The following is a 19,486-nucleotide window of genomic DNA, read 5'->3' on the forward strand; positions in this document are numbered from 1 at the left end:
TGTTGTAAATACTGTTGTAAACGGTTTCCTAAAACAGTGGTTTTCAAAGTGTGATTTGAGGGACTTCAGAGGAGCCTTGAGACTTTAGGAAGTAGGAGTGCATGAAGTTAAAACTGCTTTTGTAATAATACTAAGACATGATATGCCTTCTTCAGTCTTTTCCTTAAGAGTACACGGTGGAGGGGGCACCTGGGTGGCTCAGTGGGCTAAGCCTCTGCCTTCGGCTCAGGTCATGATCTGAGGGTCCTGGGATTGAGCCCCCAGTCGGGCTCTCTGCTCAGCGGGGAGCCTGCTTCCCTTCCTCTCTCTCTGCCTGCCTCTCTGCCTACTTGTGATCTCTGTCAAATAAATAAATAAAATCTTTTTTAAAAAAAGTATTTGGGGCGCCTGGGTGGCTCAGTGGATTAAGCCACTGCCTTCGGCTCAGGTCATGATCTCAGTGTCTTGGGATCGAGCCCCGCATCGGGCTCTTTGCTTGGCGGGAGCCTGCTTCTCTCTCTCTCTCTCTCTGCCTGACTCTCCGCCTGCTTGTGATCTCTCTCTCTCTGTCAAATAAATAAATAAAATCTTTTAAAAAAAATTTTTTTTAAAGTATTTAGTGGAATTTTCCAGAAGCTACATGATGTGTGATATCATAACAGATTAAATGCAAAGCAGATATGAGAATCTGACTGTCTTCTATTAAGCCAGACATTAAGAGATTTGCAAAAAATGTAAAACAATGCCACTTTTCTCACTAAGGGGTTTTTTCTTTCTGGAAACTCTAGTTATTTTACATCGAAATGTTGCTTATTATGTAAGGGATTTATTTTTATTTTAAAATTAATATTTAAACATTTTTACTTTAATTTCTAAAATGATAAATATTGATCGATAAAGCCCATATTAACAAAAGCTCCTGGGGGTCCTCAATAACTTTTAAAGGGTCCAGAGACCAGAAACTTAAAGAATTATCCTCTTAAGAAACTATCTGTGTAACATAGACATTTTCTGTTGAGGCCCTGGCATACTTTTCCTGGCACCAGTTTCTTCATTTGATAACTTTTCCATGAAAATAAGATATTTAGGCAGACAAAGGAAAAATTTTCAGAGCAAACAAATCTAAATCTGAAAAATCCTAAAAATAATAGATATTAATAAGAATGATTACTACTCAATCTTAAATTATACTTTATGGTAGGAAAATAAATAATATATTGAAAGTATTAAGGCAACTATCGGCCTTTTTGACCATAACAAATCAATTTGCAAAGAAGATAAGGTTGTCCATTTCCTTATGAAGATTTTAAAATAAATTACATACAATTTTGAAAAATTAAGCGTTTGATAGATAAGGTGGAATTTTGAAAATATGATTTAATAATCAATGCTAGATTATTTTTAATATTTTTTTTTATTTGAGGGACAGAGAGAGAGGGTGAGCCAAAAGGAGGGGGAAGGGCAGATGGAGAGGGAGAAGCAGGCTCCTGGCTGAGCGGGAGCCCCACATGGGGCAACACGGGGCTCAATCCCAGGACCCCAAGATCAGGACCTGAGCTGAAGGCAGACACTTAACCAACTAAGTAACCCAGGCACCCCAAAGTGCTAGATTTCTAAGAATATAAGCAATTACATATAATGAAGTAGAATTAATATTTTGGAAAATATTTTTCAAGCAATATTGAAGAGCTCCAAATCCCTTTTCTAAACCAATTAAATTATTTTCTATTATTTGTTTTTAGAAACTTTTTTTTAATTTCTACAAACAAGTAATGTCATTACAAAATTTCATTAAGAATCAGATTTTGGGGGCACCTGGGTGGCTCAGTGGGTTGAGCCTCTGCCTTCGGCTCGGCTCATGGTCTCGGGGTCCTGGGATTGAACCCCGCATTGGGCTCTCTGCTTAGCGGGGAGCATGCTTCCCCCTGCCTCTCTGCCTGCTTATAATCTCTCTCTGTGTCAAATAAATAAATAAAATCTTAAAAAAAAAAGAAACAGATTTTGAATATTTTACATCAAAGGCCAAGAATAAATAACTATATAAATCAAGTCACAATTTCAAACAATGAGCAAGTGGTGATGATAATGATGAAGCACATATGTCTTCTTTGTTGGGAGAAAAATATAAAAAATAGCAAATTAAATGAAAGCACTACACATTTGAAATGTATGCACAAATGATTATCACTGGTAATAAACACATTACAATTAAGCGATATTAAGCAGACTCACGGAGATGGTTCTAACATGATGGATAAAGGGGGAAACCCTATACGAACATCTCCTCTGGCAGGTGTTATGCATAAAACCTTAAGCACAAAAACAATAATTACTGAAATCTGGAAGTTTACTGACTGAGCCCAACTGTTTCCGAATATAATTTCAACTGTTATAAATCAGTGAATCATTGTAAAATGGTTGTAAATTTTGTATCACTACAAAAAGTTTACAACCATCCATCTCTCCTGGAGACACCTGTATCCCATTCTGCTGTGGCCACTTGTGGAAAGCTCAGCTGTAGAGATCTGTAAAAGGCAGAATGGGATGAAATGGCAAAATGTGTATTACACATAATATCTGATGATTCCCAAGTTTTCTGGGAAGACCTATGATGTAGTAGAACTCAAGATGAACCTTAGGAGTGTGTGGAGTTTGAATAGATGAGAAAAAAAGAGAGCACTTCCAAGTAAACCAGCCAGAATTAGCAACATCCTGAGGGAACTAGAAATGCAAGACAGAGTTCTGTTAACAATGGATGAGCAACCTTCAGATACAAAATCTGGAAGGATTGGAAAGATGCCAGAGTAGACTACACATTGGAAATTTGTGTTGGTAAATACTAGCAGAAAATTTCTAATTTAAAATTGTGTGTAAAGTATAGAGAACCTTGAAAGTCAGGATGGATATGATTGCCATTTTGTGAACAGGGCTCTCTGATCTATTAATGGCAGCATAGAAGACCAATCTGAACACAGAATAGACCAGGGAATGACCTGAGACAGGGATACCAGTTAGGAGCCTGCACAGTAGGTGGTGAGGGGCTGGACCAGGAGAAAAAAAGTAGACATAGAGAGGAAGGGATGAATGGAAGACACATTTCAGAGGAAATATTTATCCATGGGATTTCATGAGATTCAACACATTGAAGAGAATGGATGGCCCAGGCTTTGAGGCCAAATGACTGAGAAAATAGTGGCGTGATTTTCAGACACAAAGTTGGGAAAGGGACTTAGTTGGGAGATGGAGAATAAATTTTGGTGGAGATGTATCCCGGAAGCAGTAAGAAGTGAACAACAAAAGCACAGGTGAAAGGTCAGGGATGGACAACAAGTATAATCACCACCATCTTGCGGTGGAGGAAGCCATGAGGGGATGTGAGCTCTTCAAAAAGAATGACAGAAAGACATAAACTCAGAATGCTGAAGACTGAGCTTTGGGAAGATTGCAAACTCATGCTTAACACAAGAAAAGAGGGAAAAAGTTACGGTGACAGGAGACATGCGAAGGAAAATAGAAAAACAAGAATGGTATCTGCAGTCAAAGGAAGAGAAAGCCTCAAGAAGGAAGGGACAGTCATGTTTAATGGCATGCCTCCCGCATCAGACTGTGTATGTTCAAATCCTGCCTCTGTCACTTATGCGCTACATGTCATTTCAAAAGTTTTATTCTCTCTCTCAGTTTCATCATCTCTAAAATTGTAGTAAATGTACCTCTTAGTGATATTTTGAGAATTAAGTGAGAAAATGTAGGTAGAATACTTAACATAGCATCTGGTACAAAAGTTAATAGATATAACCGATGGCTTATAAGGGGAAAATGGTGGGGCAGGAGAGCAGAAAGAACTGCAAGAGGCTGAAGAAGGACTAATCATGGAGAAAAATAGATTGTTTGGCCAAAAATGGAGAGAGATCATGGAATGTTCTTAGAAGAGGCATGGGGTAAAGGCTTTGCTTAAATTTGCTCTATACTGACCAAGGGTTATCATTGTTATTGTCATCCTGGAAGCCTAGTTAATTAGGGTTGGGCCATCTTCTCACTTATATAAGGCCATTTTAATCTTTAGAATAGAAATAAAACAATTGTACAACTACAAGTTCTAAATATATACAAATAGTCTAAAATGCAGCCTCTTTGAGGGAACAGTTTGGCACTGCCTCAAAAAATCAAAAATAGAATTACCATCTGATCCAGCAATCCCACTTCTGGGTATATGTCCAAAAGAATTGAAAGCAGGTACTTGAAAAGATATTTGTATACCCAGTTCATAGCAGCATTATTCACAGTAGCCAAGAGACCAAAAATAAATAAATAAAAAACACCCCCCCCCAAAAAACCAAACACCAACAAAACAAAACCCAAATGCTCAACAACAGATGACTGTGGTATATATATCCAATAGAATATTATTCAGCTTTAAAAAGGGAAAATCAGACACACACTTACAACATGGGTGAAACTTAAGGTCATTATATTAAGTGAAATAAGCCAGATACAAAAGAGGAAATACTGTATGAATCTACTTACATGAAATACCTAGAGTAGTTAAATTCATAAATACAGAAAGCAGAATGCCAGGAGCTCAGGGGAGTGGGGAAATGGAAACGTATTGCTGAATGGGTACAGAGTTTCAGTTTGGAACCATGAAAAAGTCTAGAGATGGATGGTGGTGATGGGCGCACAACAAGAATAATGCATTTAATGCCTCTGAACCATATACTTAAAAGTGGTTACAGTGGTAAATTTTGTATATTTAATGACTATATATATACACATTTCCAGACAATAGGAGCAAAAAAAGATTGGTAAGTTACCAGAACAATACATTCTTAATGGTTACTTTTAAATTATGAAATACTTCATACATAGAAAATAAAATGCATGGGAAAACCTGGGTGGCTCTGTCAGTTAAGTGTCTGACTCTTGATTTTGGCTCAGGTTATGATCTCAAGGTCATGGGATCGAGCCCTGCATCAAGCTCTGTGCTTAGCGCAGAGTCTTCTTGAGATTCTCTATCTTCCTCTCCCTCTGCCCCTCCCCCCACTTGCTCTCTAAATAAATAAATAGCATATACATGTAATCCTAAATGGTATTTTTTCCTTTCCATCCAGCATTGCTAGATTCACCCATGGTGGTGTCTGTGGTCTACTCAATGAGAACTCTGTTGTCTTCTCAATGAATTGAAGCTTTTATCATTACGTGCTGACCCTCCTTACTCCTAATAGTGCATTTTGCCTTGAAGTTTCTTTTCTGGTATTAACATGTCTGCATTGATTTTCTTTTGGTTCTATTTGCCCATTTATCCATATATCCTTTCACCTTCAGTCTTTCTGTGTCGTTAGGTCTTTTCAGATGTGCCCATAGTTGGATTTTTTATAAATCTGGTCTGATAGTTTCTGCATTTTGATGGCCATACTTGCTTTTTATTATGATTACTTGATATACACGGATTACTTTCTATCATGTTGTTCATCCACTTTTTCTATGTTCTCCCCACTCTTCTCTTGCCTTCGTGTGGGTTGATCAAGTTGTCTTGTTCTTGTTGTTAATTCTTTTTCTCCTTTCTTCTAGTTTGGTGGTTATATAATTTCTGTAGTAATTATTCTTGAAATTTACTATGCATACTTGACTTTTTACAAAGTCTGAAATCAATCAACATCTTTGAACTCTTCTTCCTTCAAACAAAAGAACATTCAGTAAATGAGAATGGAGTACCACCAGGCTGGGGCCACTTTATCACCAACCTGAGGCCACTTTAGTTTCTTTTCTTGGGATTTCCCAACAGGGTCAGTGGTATAAATCTAAAACTTAGACTTAGTTCGTAGCAAACAGACTTGTGGGAAACTATGTTGCCCCCAACAAGAAGCAGTAATGGAGACACATTTCTGGGTTGTTTCCCCTGCCTGTAGGCACATATTTTTACTGCTTACACTGAGGGTGTGTTATCCTCTAGGGTCTCAGTCCAGCAGTTCATTTGTTCACTTTTGTGGGCCTACTACCTGGTCTGTTTTCAACTTGTCTAATCATTTGTATGAAAGGTTCGTCTTCCTGGCATCTACATTTGCCCCTTACTTTCTGCATTTGCTTACCAGTCTCCTTTCTACTTTACTCACTTTGTTTGAAACTTAAGGATTTCTCTCACTTTTTTTCAAGTTCAGCAAGACAATCTAATCTGAAAGGTGTGTTTGCTGGGTTTTGTCTAACATGTCGGTGTGAAGATGGGGGCTTTTTGGATTATCTAGTCTCTTTTTCTCTACAAACAGCAGGCAAAATCTTTTATTTTGCTGTTCACATATTATCTATGGATTTTTATGGTTTTTTTTTTCAATTTGTCTTGGAACCTTTTGAATGAAAGGTACAAGTTTCCTCTTTTACAATTAAAAAGATAAATACATGCAAGTGTAAGGAGAGTTATTCACCAAATGGCTGTTTAGGGATTATTTTTATTTGGAAATAACCTAATATCAAATAATAAAGGATTCACAGAGTAAATTTTGCTACAATTTATTCTGCCATAACAGTTGTGTGTGTGTGTGTGTGTGTGAAATGGAAGATGTTCATAACCACATTTTTATTTATACAAACACATATACATTTACAACTGAAAAAATTCTGGAAGGAGATATTCAATATCTGGGGGTGACATCACTAAGGGATATTTTTGTTTACCTCTTACTGATGTCGACTTTTTTTTTTTTTTAAGATTTACTTATTTATTTGACAGAGATCACGAGTAGGCAGAGAGGCAGGCAGGGTGGGTGCGGGAAGCAGGCTCCTTGCTGAGCAGAGAGCCCGATGCGGGGCTCGATCCCAGGGATCTGGGATCATGACCTGAGTTGAAGGCCAAGGCCTTAACCCACTGAGCCACCCAGGCGCCCCTGATGTCTACTTTTTAAATGAAGAAGTATTGTGTGGTTTTTATGTAAAGGAATAATTATTTACAAGAACGAAAAGCAACGATTAGTAACTCATTCTCTAACTTCGGAGTTGTGTAACAGAATGAATACACCTTATGAGGGACTGAACTCGCCCCAGTATGGAGAGTATCAAACAGAGGCAGGGTGGTATCTTGCCCAGGATCCCTCTCATTTTATGATTCAAAGATTCCCAATTTATTTATCTTTCCCCTGCCGTCAGGTCGACCAAGCAATGCCTCAGACAGATAAGCAAATATGCATCCCCCCGGAGCTGCCGGAATTGCTGAAGCAATTCACCAAAGCCGCCATTCGGACCCAGCCGCAGGATCTCATCCAGTGGGCTGCGGAGTACGTACTGGTTCTCACCTCAGCCCCAGGTGCCCCTTGCGGGTGGAGGCGGGGCGTGGAGGAGGGGAGGTCCTCGGGAAAACTGAGGAGGTTGTCATGGCTGCAGGCTGGAAGTCGGGACCGATTAGCATCATCTTGTGATGTTCAGCTCTCGAATTGCTCTGGTGCTCTAAAATCCACCCATAAATACATCACGCTGGGTGAGGGTGGGTCGCCCTCCCCTAAGCGACCCAGACTGAGCGATAGGACCCCAGAGCAATCGGCCGAGGTTCCTGGGGCGATCAGCAGGAGTTAGAGTCCCACAACCCGGCCGCACACGCACCTGGTGCGGTCCCGGCGCCCCCCTCCCCAGTCCCAGGGGAAACAGGCGCGGAGGTGAGGGGAAGGTGAGAGAGGGATGTAGGGTAGGGAGGGGAGGAGGGGTGGGCTCTTGCAGCCCCGCCTGCCTTCCTTAGTCCGAAGTAGGGCCCGGTCTCGGGTCTCACCACTAGAGAGCAGCAGCGCGCCTCGGGGAGCCGGGCGCTGAGGCCGCCGGCTGGGCAGTGAGCGCTCGGTCCCAGCTGGTTCACCTCTGCGCTTGCGCCTTGTTGAGGACACTCCCCCCCCCCCACACACACACCCACCCGGCTTCTTCCACTGACGATCAAGCTCATTCTTGCCTCAACCAGAGACACTCTGTGGCTTGTCTTTGGGCAAATTCTATTTCGTGTTTGTTTGAACTCGTCTGTTCCTTCAACATGTACATGTCCACGCATTGCACATTGCACTCTGGAGAGAGAAGGCAGCCCTGAGTGCTGAGGGCAGGTAAAGGGGCTAGGCTGAAAACACTGCGCCTCAAACTCAGGTGCCCCCTTGTAGGGGCGACCTCCAGAGGCTGTTCCGTGGAAAGAGTTTGCACAGCGAGAGCTAGCTGTTGGCCCGAATTGAAACAGCTTTGCACGGAAAGCCTCTCATTTATGAAATGGCTTCTTAGGGACACATGCCCGCTTGACACTGAGGATCCGGGACTTGAGGTAGGGGTGGAGAACTAACCATACCTCCTGGATCATTTTCAGGCTAGTTGATGACCTAGATGATGACCTCCTTTGTAGCGTTTCAGCGGGAGAAGGGGAGTCAGAGATGCTGTTGAGCCTAGCTGGGGGGGGGGGTGGGGAGAAGGGAGAATGTCCTCAGCATGAGATGTATTGAGCAGGTGGGAGGAAGGTGTGGACACCTTGAGAAAGCACACAATGTTATCCAAGATCAGCCTCACAGTCACAGCCAGGGCACTCCTGGTGCTGGGTTGAGTCAGGATGAAGCTTTTACAGATGGAGGGAAAATAAGCCAGTGGTGCTTGTAAATAAGGGACATAATGGGGTTGCTTTGCTAGTAATGAACACTGTTTAGTTTTCCATTCTAAATTTTATAAATTATCTCCAAGATTGTGTTTTGGCATCAGAAGACTAATTTCTTTTGGCATACTCAGACAGACTTTGTTTTATACCACACAATAGTTTAACCCCCCCCCCATTTTATTATGCTGCTGCTTTATAACAAGGAAAATGACATTTCTTGCCATTGTCCCTGACATTTATGGGAAAAAACCTTCCACTGTTGTAGCCTGCTTGCTCCCTTTTTGTATCATGTGCTATAAATTTTTTAGATATCCACGAAGAATCAGTTTGTAGTTTAGCTACAATGAGAAAGGAAAGCATGACCCCAGAGCATTCTCCATCTATTAATACATGAAAAGCATTTATCAGATGATTTTATGAGACTCACAAGCCCGTAGCACTTTGTAGAAACTCCACGAAGTATTCCCAAGACAAAATATGTGCTTAATTCATCACAAACAAGAATTTCCCTGCATATGTGCTGTCTGAGAAGAAATCACCTCCCAGACATCTGCAGGATGTAAACACGTCTTGTGGTATGTGTGACTGCATGGATTTGTAATATATGTGAATAACCATGGAATTGTTCATTGCAAATGAAGCTAAATAACACAGAGTACTAAATCCCTGACTTCGGCCTCATTTCCACATTCTTTCACCAACTTGGTTAAAAAGTCCAAAGACATTGCTGCTGAGTGTATCACTCTTTTTGGGCAGTCACTTCTGCCACGTGATGTGCTGCATTTCTATCTCTCCTGTTTATGTTGCCCAAGTTACTAGAGCCCACTCCTGTTGTCACCCTGAACCCACACGTATCCCAACACTGATCTGTCTGTCTGTGGAAGTTGCTCATGCACATGGTAAACATCCAGACAGTATTTCTTCTGCCCTCCCTGCTGCTGACCTCCAAGGCAGTACCTCGAAGGTCTTATTTTGCTCCTTGTAGCTCTACATTGCTCTGGAACCTAGAGACAGGTAGTGGTGCATCCCTATCATTGTATGGCTTGACCTTAGTATGGGCTTCTACAAAAACCCTCTGTTATTCTTTTTATGCTACTGGATCTGGAGAAAAATAATGAGACTCTTTATTCATGAAAACTAAAGCAGAGAGGGGCAAAGGTGCGTGATCCTGGGATTCTTAATAACAAGGCTTTTGATGAAGACAAACCCTTCCAGATAGCATTGATGACCCATGTGTCAACTTCTATGTCCATTCCCAGCTACAGGCAGCCCTTTTTATCTTTTTAAAAAAGATTTTTTTGAGAGAGAGAGAACAAGGGAAAGGACAGAGGGAGAGGATATTTGAGCAGACTCCTGCCAACTGAGGAGCCCAACACGAGGCTCCATCCTAAGAGCCATGAGATCAGGACCTGAGCTAAATCCAAGAGAGATGCTTAACCAACGGAGCCCCAGGCGCCCCAGCTCTTTTGTCTAATATCAATCCTGAAACCGGACTCAGTATTTTTTCCATGTTGCGCCCAGAGTCCACTCCACAAAATGTCAGTGAGTGGGCAGATTTTACTAAAAATTTTTGAGGAAAGATAGAGAAGAGTTTTACTTCACACACCCCCACATAAGATCGTCTCACCCCTTCTGTGGCCTGTCTTCTCACCTGAGCCTCCCTCAGAGTGCCCTGCCAACCTTCTTTCTCTCTCCCCTTAAAGCCCCTTAAAGCCTTACGATCTCCAGCTGGAAACGTTTCTTTGCTTACCCCGAGAGCACCTCCTTCTCCTCCCCTTTCTTATACAAGTCACTCTAGTGCTCTTCCAACTGCTTTCCAAGATTGCCTATTACATATTACCAGGATTATACATTACCCACTACCTAGATTACCCACTACCGAGACTACCTATTACATATTACATATTACTCACTACCTAATAATCAACTTTAAGTATGTCAATAGCCATGTTACTGGAAATGAAGATTTTATGATTAAAAAACAGTTCCTCTAGGTACCAGGAATCTTCTTCCCTAAAAGAGAGTGGGGATTTAAAATAACAATGATCTTTTTCTCCCTCCTATTATATATATACTATATCATATATAATGTATATAATATATAATCTATGTATATGTGTATGTACATGTACATATGTTTGTACATATTATATATTATATATGTGTTCTATAAAATAGAGAAGAAACACAAATTACTGTTATATGATGTATTACATATGTATTATGTGTATATATGTCATTATAATATATTTTTTCTATATAATGTATAATACGTATATACTCTGTATCTCCTATTATATATATGTATATGTGTATATGTAATGTGTGGTTGCACACCTACACATGTGTATATTAAACACTTAGGAGGGATGACTGGGGAAAAAAAAATCCCAGACTCTATATGCTTCAGGGAATTCCATACCAAAATTTTTATCGATTATTTATCATCCTTAGACACAAACAAATCTTTTTACTCACTAAGTGTTCTTTATACCTGGAATGGCAGGTAACACATTTGGGCTTTTCCTGTACATAAAGGATCTAAACAAAGTGTCTGGCATATAGGAGGCCCTAACAAATGTTCTTTCCTCCGTCCCCTGCCCTCAAGAAAAAGGAGAGGGGGTTCTCAAAGCAGCCAGAGGCCACTGGAATGTAGGATTTTCTCCCCACCCCCTAACTTTCTTTCTTGTAGTTATTTCGGGGCTATGTCCCGTGGAGAGATTCCTCCAGTGAGAGAGCGGTCTGAGCGAGTGGCTTTGTCTAACTGGGCAGAGCTTACACCTGAGCTGTTAAAGATCCTGCATTCTCGGGTAAGGGCTGTACCAGAGCATCAAGGGGGAAGATGGGGTAATACTGAGGCCAGGTGGGCACAGACAAAAGCCCACCATCCCCCAGCAGCCAGCTGGCCAATCAATATCATAAAATCCACTAAACCATTCACTAAAAGCAAATCTTCTCTTAGGGATAGGAATGATATTGAAATAGGCTACAACAACAAAAAAGAAATAGGCTACAAGCTGAGTTATTAGTGGGGTCATCCCAGATTTCCCTGAAGCTGGCAGAATGTCCAGGGAATCAATTCAATTATAATCCTTCTCTCCAGAAAAGCACAGGTCCACAGTCCCTTGACTGTGACACACTTATTGATCAAGAACATAATATGATGGCAATCACAGTTTGGAGAGGGGCATAATTTAGTTTCCAAGCTATCCCAGATGCAGACATAGCCTAGCTTTTAGGGAAAATCCTCACTCTCTTCAAAGCCATATCATTCTGGGAGCTTTCCAATGAATGGATGAGGAAGGTCTGACTTGAGAAAGTTGTAGTTTGACCAGTTCCCAGGAAATGTGGTTTACCACCACCATACTCTGCTTTAAAATCCAGGACGGAGAGGTTTTGGGTATTTGAGGACTGACAGCCAACTACCTTGCTCCCAGAGGCTTAGCATTTCACTAGAATCTGAGGGCCAGGGAAGGTGTATGCTAGGGCATCTGTAGCCTTATCACACTGTTGGCCAATGACTGGCCATTTGTTCCCTTTCTCCTTTTGCAAGCACCTTATGCAACAGACATGGCGGAGATCAGAGATCTGACATAACTGGGACCAAGCAACACTAGGCATCCAGACCACAGACGCCTTATTAGTCTTGGAAAAGCATGAGGGTTACATGTGAAGTGTAGTGCAAAGAACTCCACAGAATATAGAAGCAAGAAACTTAACACCTAATTCTAATTTCACTACTGATTACCGGTCTCAGACAAGTCTTCAGCTCCTGGGTTTCATTTGCAGGCTGCCCTATCTCCCTTATAGGCACAACCTAGGGATAAAACAGCAGACAATAAAAGTATCAGAAAAAAATTAAAATGTAAAATAAAGATATTATTTCCCTATAATCTTGATATTGAGAGTTAAAATGATTGCATCATACTTCAGCATGCTTAACACTACACTGAATATTTCTCTACCCTCACAAAGAGGACGGCCAGAGTCCTGCCATCATCCCTCCCCCGCCATCAAACCCCTTGCTGGGTGCTGGGAAAATGTGGGCCTTGCTGGGCAGTATCTCTTGGGGCATTCTCTCATCCTGTCCCTCCCTCTCCGTCGTCTGTCCCCTGACCTGCAGGTTGCTGGAAGACTGATTATCCACGCAGATGAGCTGGCCCAGATGTGGAAGGTGCTGAGTCTCCCAACAGACCTGTTTAATAGTGTGATGAATGTGGGCCGTTTCACAGAGGAGATCGAGTGGCTGAAGTTTTTAGCTCTTGCTTGCAGTTCTCTTGGAGTTGTAAGTGAGCTTTACTGCTTTCTGTTCCTTACCGGAAAAGCTCTGTCTGGGCCTGGAAGAGTAGTACCTCTGCACACACAGTCCGTCTTCTGGGCCAAGAACAAGCATACCTGTCTTGTCTACTTCCCTTCCTCTCTGAATTAGGTCATTCCTCTGCTCCTCAGCCAGAAGCAGGGGGGAGGAGGGGAGAGGGGAACCTGTCATCAGACCCTGGGGAGAGTTTACTAGAATGTGGCTTCTGGATTATTTATGAATTTCAATCATTGCCTTCGGATTTATTTCCATCACCGCTCCACTTATATTCCTAAAGATAACCAATAGCCAGCTGCAAGAGATTCGCTTCTACTTGGGTTCCAGACACCTAGAAGATACACCAACGGGGCCTTTGAAAAAGAGATGCAGGCTTACAGGAAACTACCATTTGATAAGCATAATTGGATACAAAAATCAGAGCTGAGAGATCAGGAAAGGAGAAATGAGGCTATTTCCAGAGTTACTGTTACAACATCATCATGGATGTAGGATGCTCATACAAATTCATGCCTTTTCTAAGTTTGACTTGATTTACAATTGGAAAAGGAATGTTTCTGTTTTAAAGAAAAAGATATTGCACCCAGTTCATGCACTTATTTAAAAGCTTTGGGCATCATCTTATATATGGACTCACTCTTATTAAACACCTTTATAATAACTTAAATGAAAATGAATCAGAAACATGGGTTTTTAAAAAAAAATCCTGGAATATGTGCAAGTTTGAAAGTTAATGAGAAAATTATTGCCTCTGCCAAAAGCAAATGGTACATAAAGGTAGTCTGAATCAGTCAACAACTCTAAACACCATCTTTTTCTTTCATCTTGAATACACGTGGGATGCATATCTGACATTTTTGTTTGACAAAAATGATGAGAAATATTAGCAAGTTCAACTTTTCCTATAGGCTTCCCCTGCAACTTTCATTATAACTGTTTCTTTAGAGACAAGGAGAGGTGAAGCCATTCATAGTTTTTTTTATCTTCATTGTCCTGTATAGTAATGCAATATAATGAGTAAATTGCTTTCTTCCAAAGAGGAAAGGAAAAATGCAGCCAGTGCAGAAGTTTTGCCTATCAGCACTATCACACTTCTGTGAAAATAGCCCCAAAGATTGGGGGAAGTCCAGGAAGACAAATTAAAAATAGACACATTTTATTAAATTCCCATAGGGTCACAAATATACTCACATTACATGCAGAGATATCTGGGGCAGGGTGGAGGGAACGTACTTTATTTTATCTGTAGTTAATTCTGAGCTTCCTGATCTACCCCACCCACAGAGGGTTGAGTAGGAAAGTAAGTAGATTCAATCAATCCAGGAGTTTTAGTCCGATGCAGTACCAGAAACAGCTTTGACATAAATGCCCAGTCTCTCAACTTTTTCCACACCACTCCACTCTTCAAGATGGCAGCAGAGTGTATAATAGGGAAATGGTAACTCCAGGATCACACAACCACCAAGCAAAGGATTTCCTACATGTCTTGGTCCTTGGAAATCCATGGGAATAAATACTGTCCGTGTTGGTCTCAGGGGCTTGCGGCCTAAGTCCTAGGTCTCTTCTCTCTTAGAGCACAGTGCTCCCTCCCACCCCCCTTCCCTAGCTCATCATCATTCTGGTGGGTTCTGAGGACCTCTCTGAACCCTTTCAGGTTGCCTTCATCGGCTCCCTGGCTCCGGTGGTCTACTTCACAGACCCTCACCACCTTGTGAGATGTGTGTGTCCTCTCCCTCCACATGCCTTGCCGTAACAAAAGTGACTACAGAATATTAAATTCCACTCTTCCCTCTGCTGAGCTCACAGTGCAGCTGCTAGGTTTACTTTGGTATGTCTGCCTCCCGCACTGGGGAGGGGGAAACCATGAGGTGAATTGTATCTTTCTACCTCCCTTCCAAAACAGGGAGATTGGATTAGATGTTCCAAAAGTTCCTTCATCTCTGACAGACTATGATTCTAGTCTGCCTTCTCTACTTCTACTGAGACATCCTCAGGTCTGACTTTGGATAACAGTGAGGTCTTCAGGTATCTAACTGTGCCCCTCATCACCCCAACATCACAGAACACCTCGAGGTGAAGTCAGCCTGAAGGGCTAGTCTGTAAATAAAGGGTGCCTCGTGAATCTGGGAACCAGACCCATTATACCCATCTGTTTCATATTGGACTATTGCTGGGAACTTAAATGTGGAGGTGTGAGGGTGTCAACATCTGGCAGAGGCTTTGTAGTCTAGTTAAACCATATATCCTTAGGGTGCCTGGGTGGCTCAGTCACTTAAGCATCTGCCTTTGGCTCGGGTGGTGATCTCAGGGTCCTGGGATGGAGCCCTGCTCTGGGCTCTCTGCTCAGCAGGGAGTCTGCTTCCCCCTCTCCCTCTGCCCCTCCCCCTGCTCATGCTCTCCCTCTCTCTCTCAAATAAATGAATAAAATCTCCATATATATATATACATATACCCTTAGAGGCAAGCGCAGGAATTTCTCCTTCCTTTGCCAATTCACCAGTCAGACATGATCTTGGTGCCATGTAAAAAAACCAGTTTCCTCCTTTCGTCTAATGACAAGGACTTTCTTGAGCTCTCCCAATCTATACCCAGGATTCAAACATTTTTTTTTAAAGATTTTATTTATTTATTTGACAGAGAGAGATCACAAGTAGGCAGAGAGGCAGGCAGAGAGAGAGAGGAGGAAGCAGGCTCCCCGCCGAGCAGAGAGCCCGATGCGGGACTCGATCCCAGGACCCTGAGACCATGACCTGAGCCGAAGGCAGCAGCTTAACCCACTGAGCCACCCAGGCGCCCTATACCCAGGATTCAAAAGACTGTGGCATGCAGACCTATATTTCTCTTCCCTCTCAGCACTCCTTCCTCTAGACTAGCTGCTATTCCCTCCTGTTCCACGGAGACTGATTGTAGAAAAGGAAGACTGTGTTCATTGGAAGGAAGGACATGTTTTGTTAGCAAATAATTCACTTTCTGAGCCTTTCGCCTCTGGGTTTGTGACTCTCAGAAGATGCTTTAAGGCTCCCTTTATCAAGCGGATCCCCATCTGATCAAAAAATCTTGTGCAACAAAACGCAGGTCCTTGTTTACTTTAGATTTATTTAAGTTCTAGTCCAGAGAATACTTTATCCATTCATCCATGTATGAAATATTTTAAAATGTTAAGAGGACAATAAAACTTAAAGGCTTGTGTTTGATTAACAAGATACTGTTTGGGGTAAAACGCACCTGTATTAGCTTGTAGGGCTGATGGAACAAAGTACCCCAGACCAGGTGGCTTAAACACTAGAAATTTATTTTCTCACAGTCCAAGAGGCTGGAAGTCTGAGATTAAGGTGTCTGAGGCCATTGTCCTTGGTTTGTAAATGGCCATTGTCTCCCTGTTTCTCTTTCTCTCTCTTTCTCTTTTTCTTTCTTTCTTTTCTTGATTTATTTATTTATTTGAGAGAGAGGATGAGTGAGTGGAGGGAGGGGGAGGGGAAGAGAAAAACTTCAGTAGACTCCTTGCTGAGCTCTGAGTCCGATGTGGGGGTTAAGCACAAGACCCTGAGATCATGACCTGAGCAGAAACCAAGAGTCAGACACTTAACGGGCTGAGCCACCCAGGCGCCCTTACTTGCTGCTTTATACAGCTGTCCCTCTGGGTATGTATGTATCTGGCATGTCTATGTCCTAATCTCCTCTTATGAGGACAGCAATCTTATTTGTTTAAGGCCCACTCCATAGACTTGATTTTAACTTAATTACCTCTAAAATGGCCCTATCTCCAAATTGAATCACGTTCTGAGGTCCTGGGGTTAGGGCTTCAGCATATGAATTTGGGGTGAACACAATTCAGTCCTTAATAGCACCCCAACATGGATGAGCCTGCAGGAAGAGGACAACAGAACAAAGGCAGGAGGGGAATTTTTTAAGAAAGGGAAGGAGAGAGGATGAGCTATGAGTGGAGATGATGGAGTTCATTGCACATAAGCTTGCAAATCTACCCAAACCCCCCGTCATGCTGACCTCGCATCCCGCACATGCCCCACCATCTCACTGACAGCCTCTTCCCCAGCCTCTGGTCTGCCTGCCACTCACCCTCCTCCCTGGAAGCGTGTGGCACACTGCCACAGATGGCGCTTCACAGCAGTTTCCAGGGCAGGGCTCCCAAGGGCGGGGAGGGTCAATGAAAGGGGCCTGCAGCAAACCCCAAATCTCTTTGACATCATGCATTTTACCATTCTAAAATTCGTGTACCCTGATGATTCCAGTTCATAAGGTAGCAATGTTTATCAACATAAATAAAATGTAAATATTAAATCAATTAAAGTTAATAATTAATGCAAACAATGTTTAAATCACTTGTCATCAGGTAAAACTGTCTCTCTAGGAAGATGACCAAGTTGATTCAGCGCCCTCATATACTTCCTGATACCTCCCCGTGTACACCCCTGGGTAACACACACAAGTTAAAGAAGCATCCTGTAGACATCCGTTATATTCAGGGGGAGGAAGGGAACGGAGCAGCCCGCAGCAGCTGCAGAGGAAGGGCAATGCCAGCCAGCCTTCTGGGGAGATGACAGCAGCTGCCTTTTCCTTCTCCCAGGCACACCCAGTTCATCACTCGGGACTCACTCACTGTTCACTGGTCCCTGGAAGGTGTTTAAGGACAATCTACACATCATCTGTTTTGGTGAACTGCTCTGGTAGACACGTTGACCTATGTTTGCTAATTCAGAACGAAACAATCCTTTCTTCAAATCATTTTTCTTTACCCCTGTAATTTCCCAACTCATTCACTTGGGAAATTTATGTAAAGAATAGGTTTATGGAAAGACACAGGTGAGTAAAAGCTAATTCTGAACATGACCTTTTGATGTTGGAAGTTTCATTGGTTTGCTCCTTTCATTTGGGCATCCATCATCTCTTAGTTCTTCCCCAGCAACAACGAGGTGAATGCCATGTCATATAAAACACAAGGTGTAAAACAAAAAACAGCCAAGGTGTTTTGATTAGATGGATCTACATGTTTTAGAAGAACTGGTTTTGATGTTCAGTGTCACTTTTCCTGTATCTGGGACTCCTGTCTTCCCAGGGACTGCCCCTTCTCCCCCACCGCCACCACTGTGGCATTGCTCCAAGTCCCACAGGAGCATATGAGCTAGACTAATTACCTCAACTCTTCAGACGTAAGATTAGAGAGCAATAAGAATAAGAAATAATTTAATTTTTTAGAATGTAAAATCAAATTCTCCTTTAGTGAGGTTATTTTGATGAAAATAATAAATATCTTAAAATATTCAGTTCATAAACTTAATTCCTTGAGAGTAACCCTCCAACAAAGAAAGGAAAGGAAAAAAAGAAAGAAACCCAGTACAACAATGGTTTTTAGATGGAACTCATTGATGTTTGGGTGTAAAAAGTTCAAGCTTTCCAGAATATTACATTATTCTCACTTCATTTTATGAGAGCAGTATTTTTATTTGTTTTCTTTTATCTAAACTGATCTTGCGGGGGATGCCTGGGTGGCTCAGTCTGTTAAGCTTCTGCCTTCCATTCAGGTCATGATCTTGGGGTCCTGGGATTGAGCCCCACCTGTGCTCCCTGCTCAGAGGGGGGTCCTTTTCTCCCTCTCCCTCTGCCACCCCTCCCTACCACTCCTGCGTATGGGTGCACACACTCTCTTTCTTCCTCTCAGATAAATAAAACCTTTAAACTGATCTTGGGAATTTAGTTTGAAATAATGACTTTCTCATTTTATCTTATGCCTTTATAGACCATTGCCAAAACTCTCAAGATAGTGTGCGAGGTGTTATCATCTGACCATGACAGTGGACCTCCCCGGATCCCATTTAGCACCTTCCAGTTTCTCTACACATATATTGCTGAGGTGGACGGGGAGATCTCTGCCTCACATGTCAGCCGAATGCTGAACTACATTGAACAGGAAGTGTAAGTAAACTTTTACCCATCAGAGGGGAAAGAACACAGGGAAAACAAATCTAGCAGACCATGATATAGCAAGGTTGCTATATTATACTGCTCTGGGCACACAGAAATGTGATGAAGAAAAAGAACTAAGGACCCAAAAGAGAAAGGGAAAGGTCAGGGAAGAACGGTGTAGGACAGTGATTCCAGTGATGAGTTGGAAATGCTAGTTCTCAGGCTGCCACCTGAAAATACCTAGTCACAAACTCAGGGGCAGAACCCAGATGTCTGCATCTTAGCAGGCCCTTCAGGTGACTGACTCACACTCAGGTTTTAGGTAGTAAGCTAAGAGTGGGGGAGGAGGAGCAGGCTGCCAAAGTCAAAGAAAAAGATAGGCATTGAGGGCAGGATCCACAAAGAATTCATTTGGAAGGAGAGAGTTAATATACTGTCTTTCTTAAAACTGATTGTTCAATGAACTAACCCCAGATATATATTTTTCCCAAACAGAATTGGTCCTGATGGTTTAATCAAAGTCAATGACTTTACTCAAAACCCCAGGGTTCGGCTGGAGTAAAAACACAGTTTTGGCCATTTTAAAGGAAGATAACAGAGTTGATTGTGCTTCAGAATGACTGAGCCCCACGCACCATCTAATGTCAATTTTCTTGTACAACTGGTCCACACCA

The 19,486-nt window shown here is 42.1% G+C and overlaps 1 protein-coding gene across 2 annotated transcripts; it reads left to right on the top strand.

The window, feature by feature from the left end:
- Positions 1-7,116: 7,116 nt before the first annotated feature.
- On the top strand, positions 7,117-19,486 carry ROPN1 (rhophilin associated tail protein 1). 2 transcript variants are annotated; one of them, XM_044255160.1, is made up of 5 exons: positions 7,117-7,241; positions 11,268-11,385; positions 12,699-12,860; positions 18,646-18,821; positions 19,308-19,486. In XM_044255160.1, the coding sequence occupies exons 1-5, from the start codon at positions 7,126-7,128 to the stop codon at positions 19,372-19,374; spliced, it is 639 nt and encodes a 212-aa protein (XP_044111095.1). In that variant the 5' UTR covers positions 7,117-7,125; the 3' UTR covers positions 19,375-19,486. The 2 variants fall into 2 exon arrangements, with proteins under 2 accessions (XP_044111095.1, XP_044111096.1); XM_044255161.1 differs by lacking the exon at positions 11,268-11,385 and having other exon boundaries at positions 7,212-7,241.

The sequence above is a fragment of the Neovison vison genome, chromosome 6 (assembly GCF_020171115.1).
Source record: "Neovison vison isolate M4711 chromosome 6, ASM_NN_V1, whole genome shotgun sequence".
In the NCBI taxonomy this organism is placed as follows: domain Eukaryota; kingdom Metazoa; phylum Chordata; class Mammalia; order Carnivora; family Mustelidae; genus Neogale; species Neogale vison.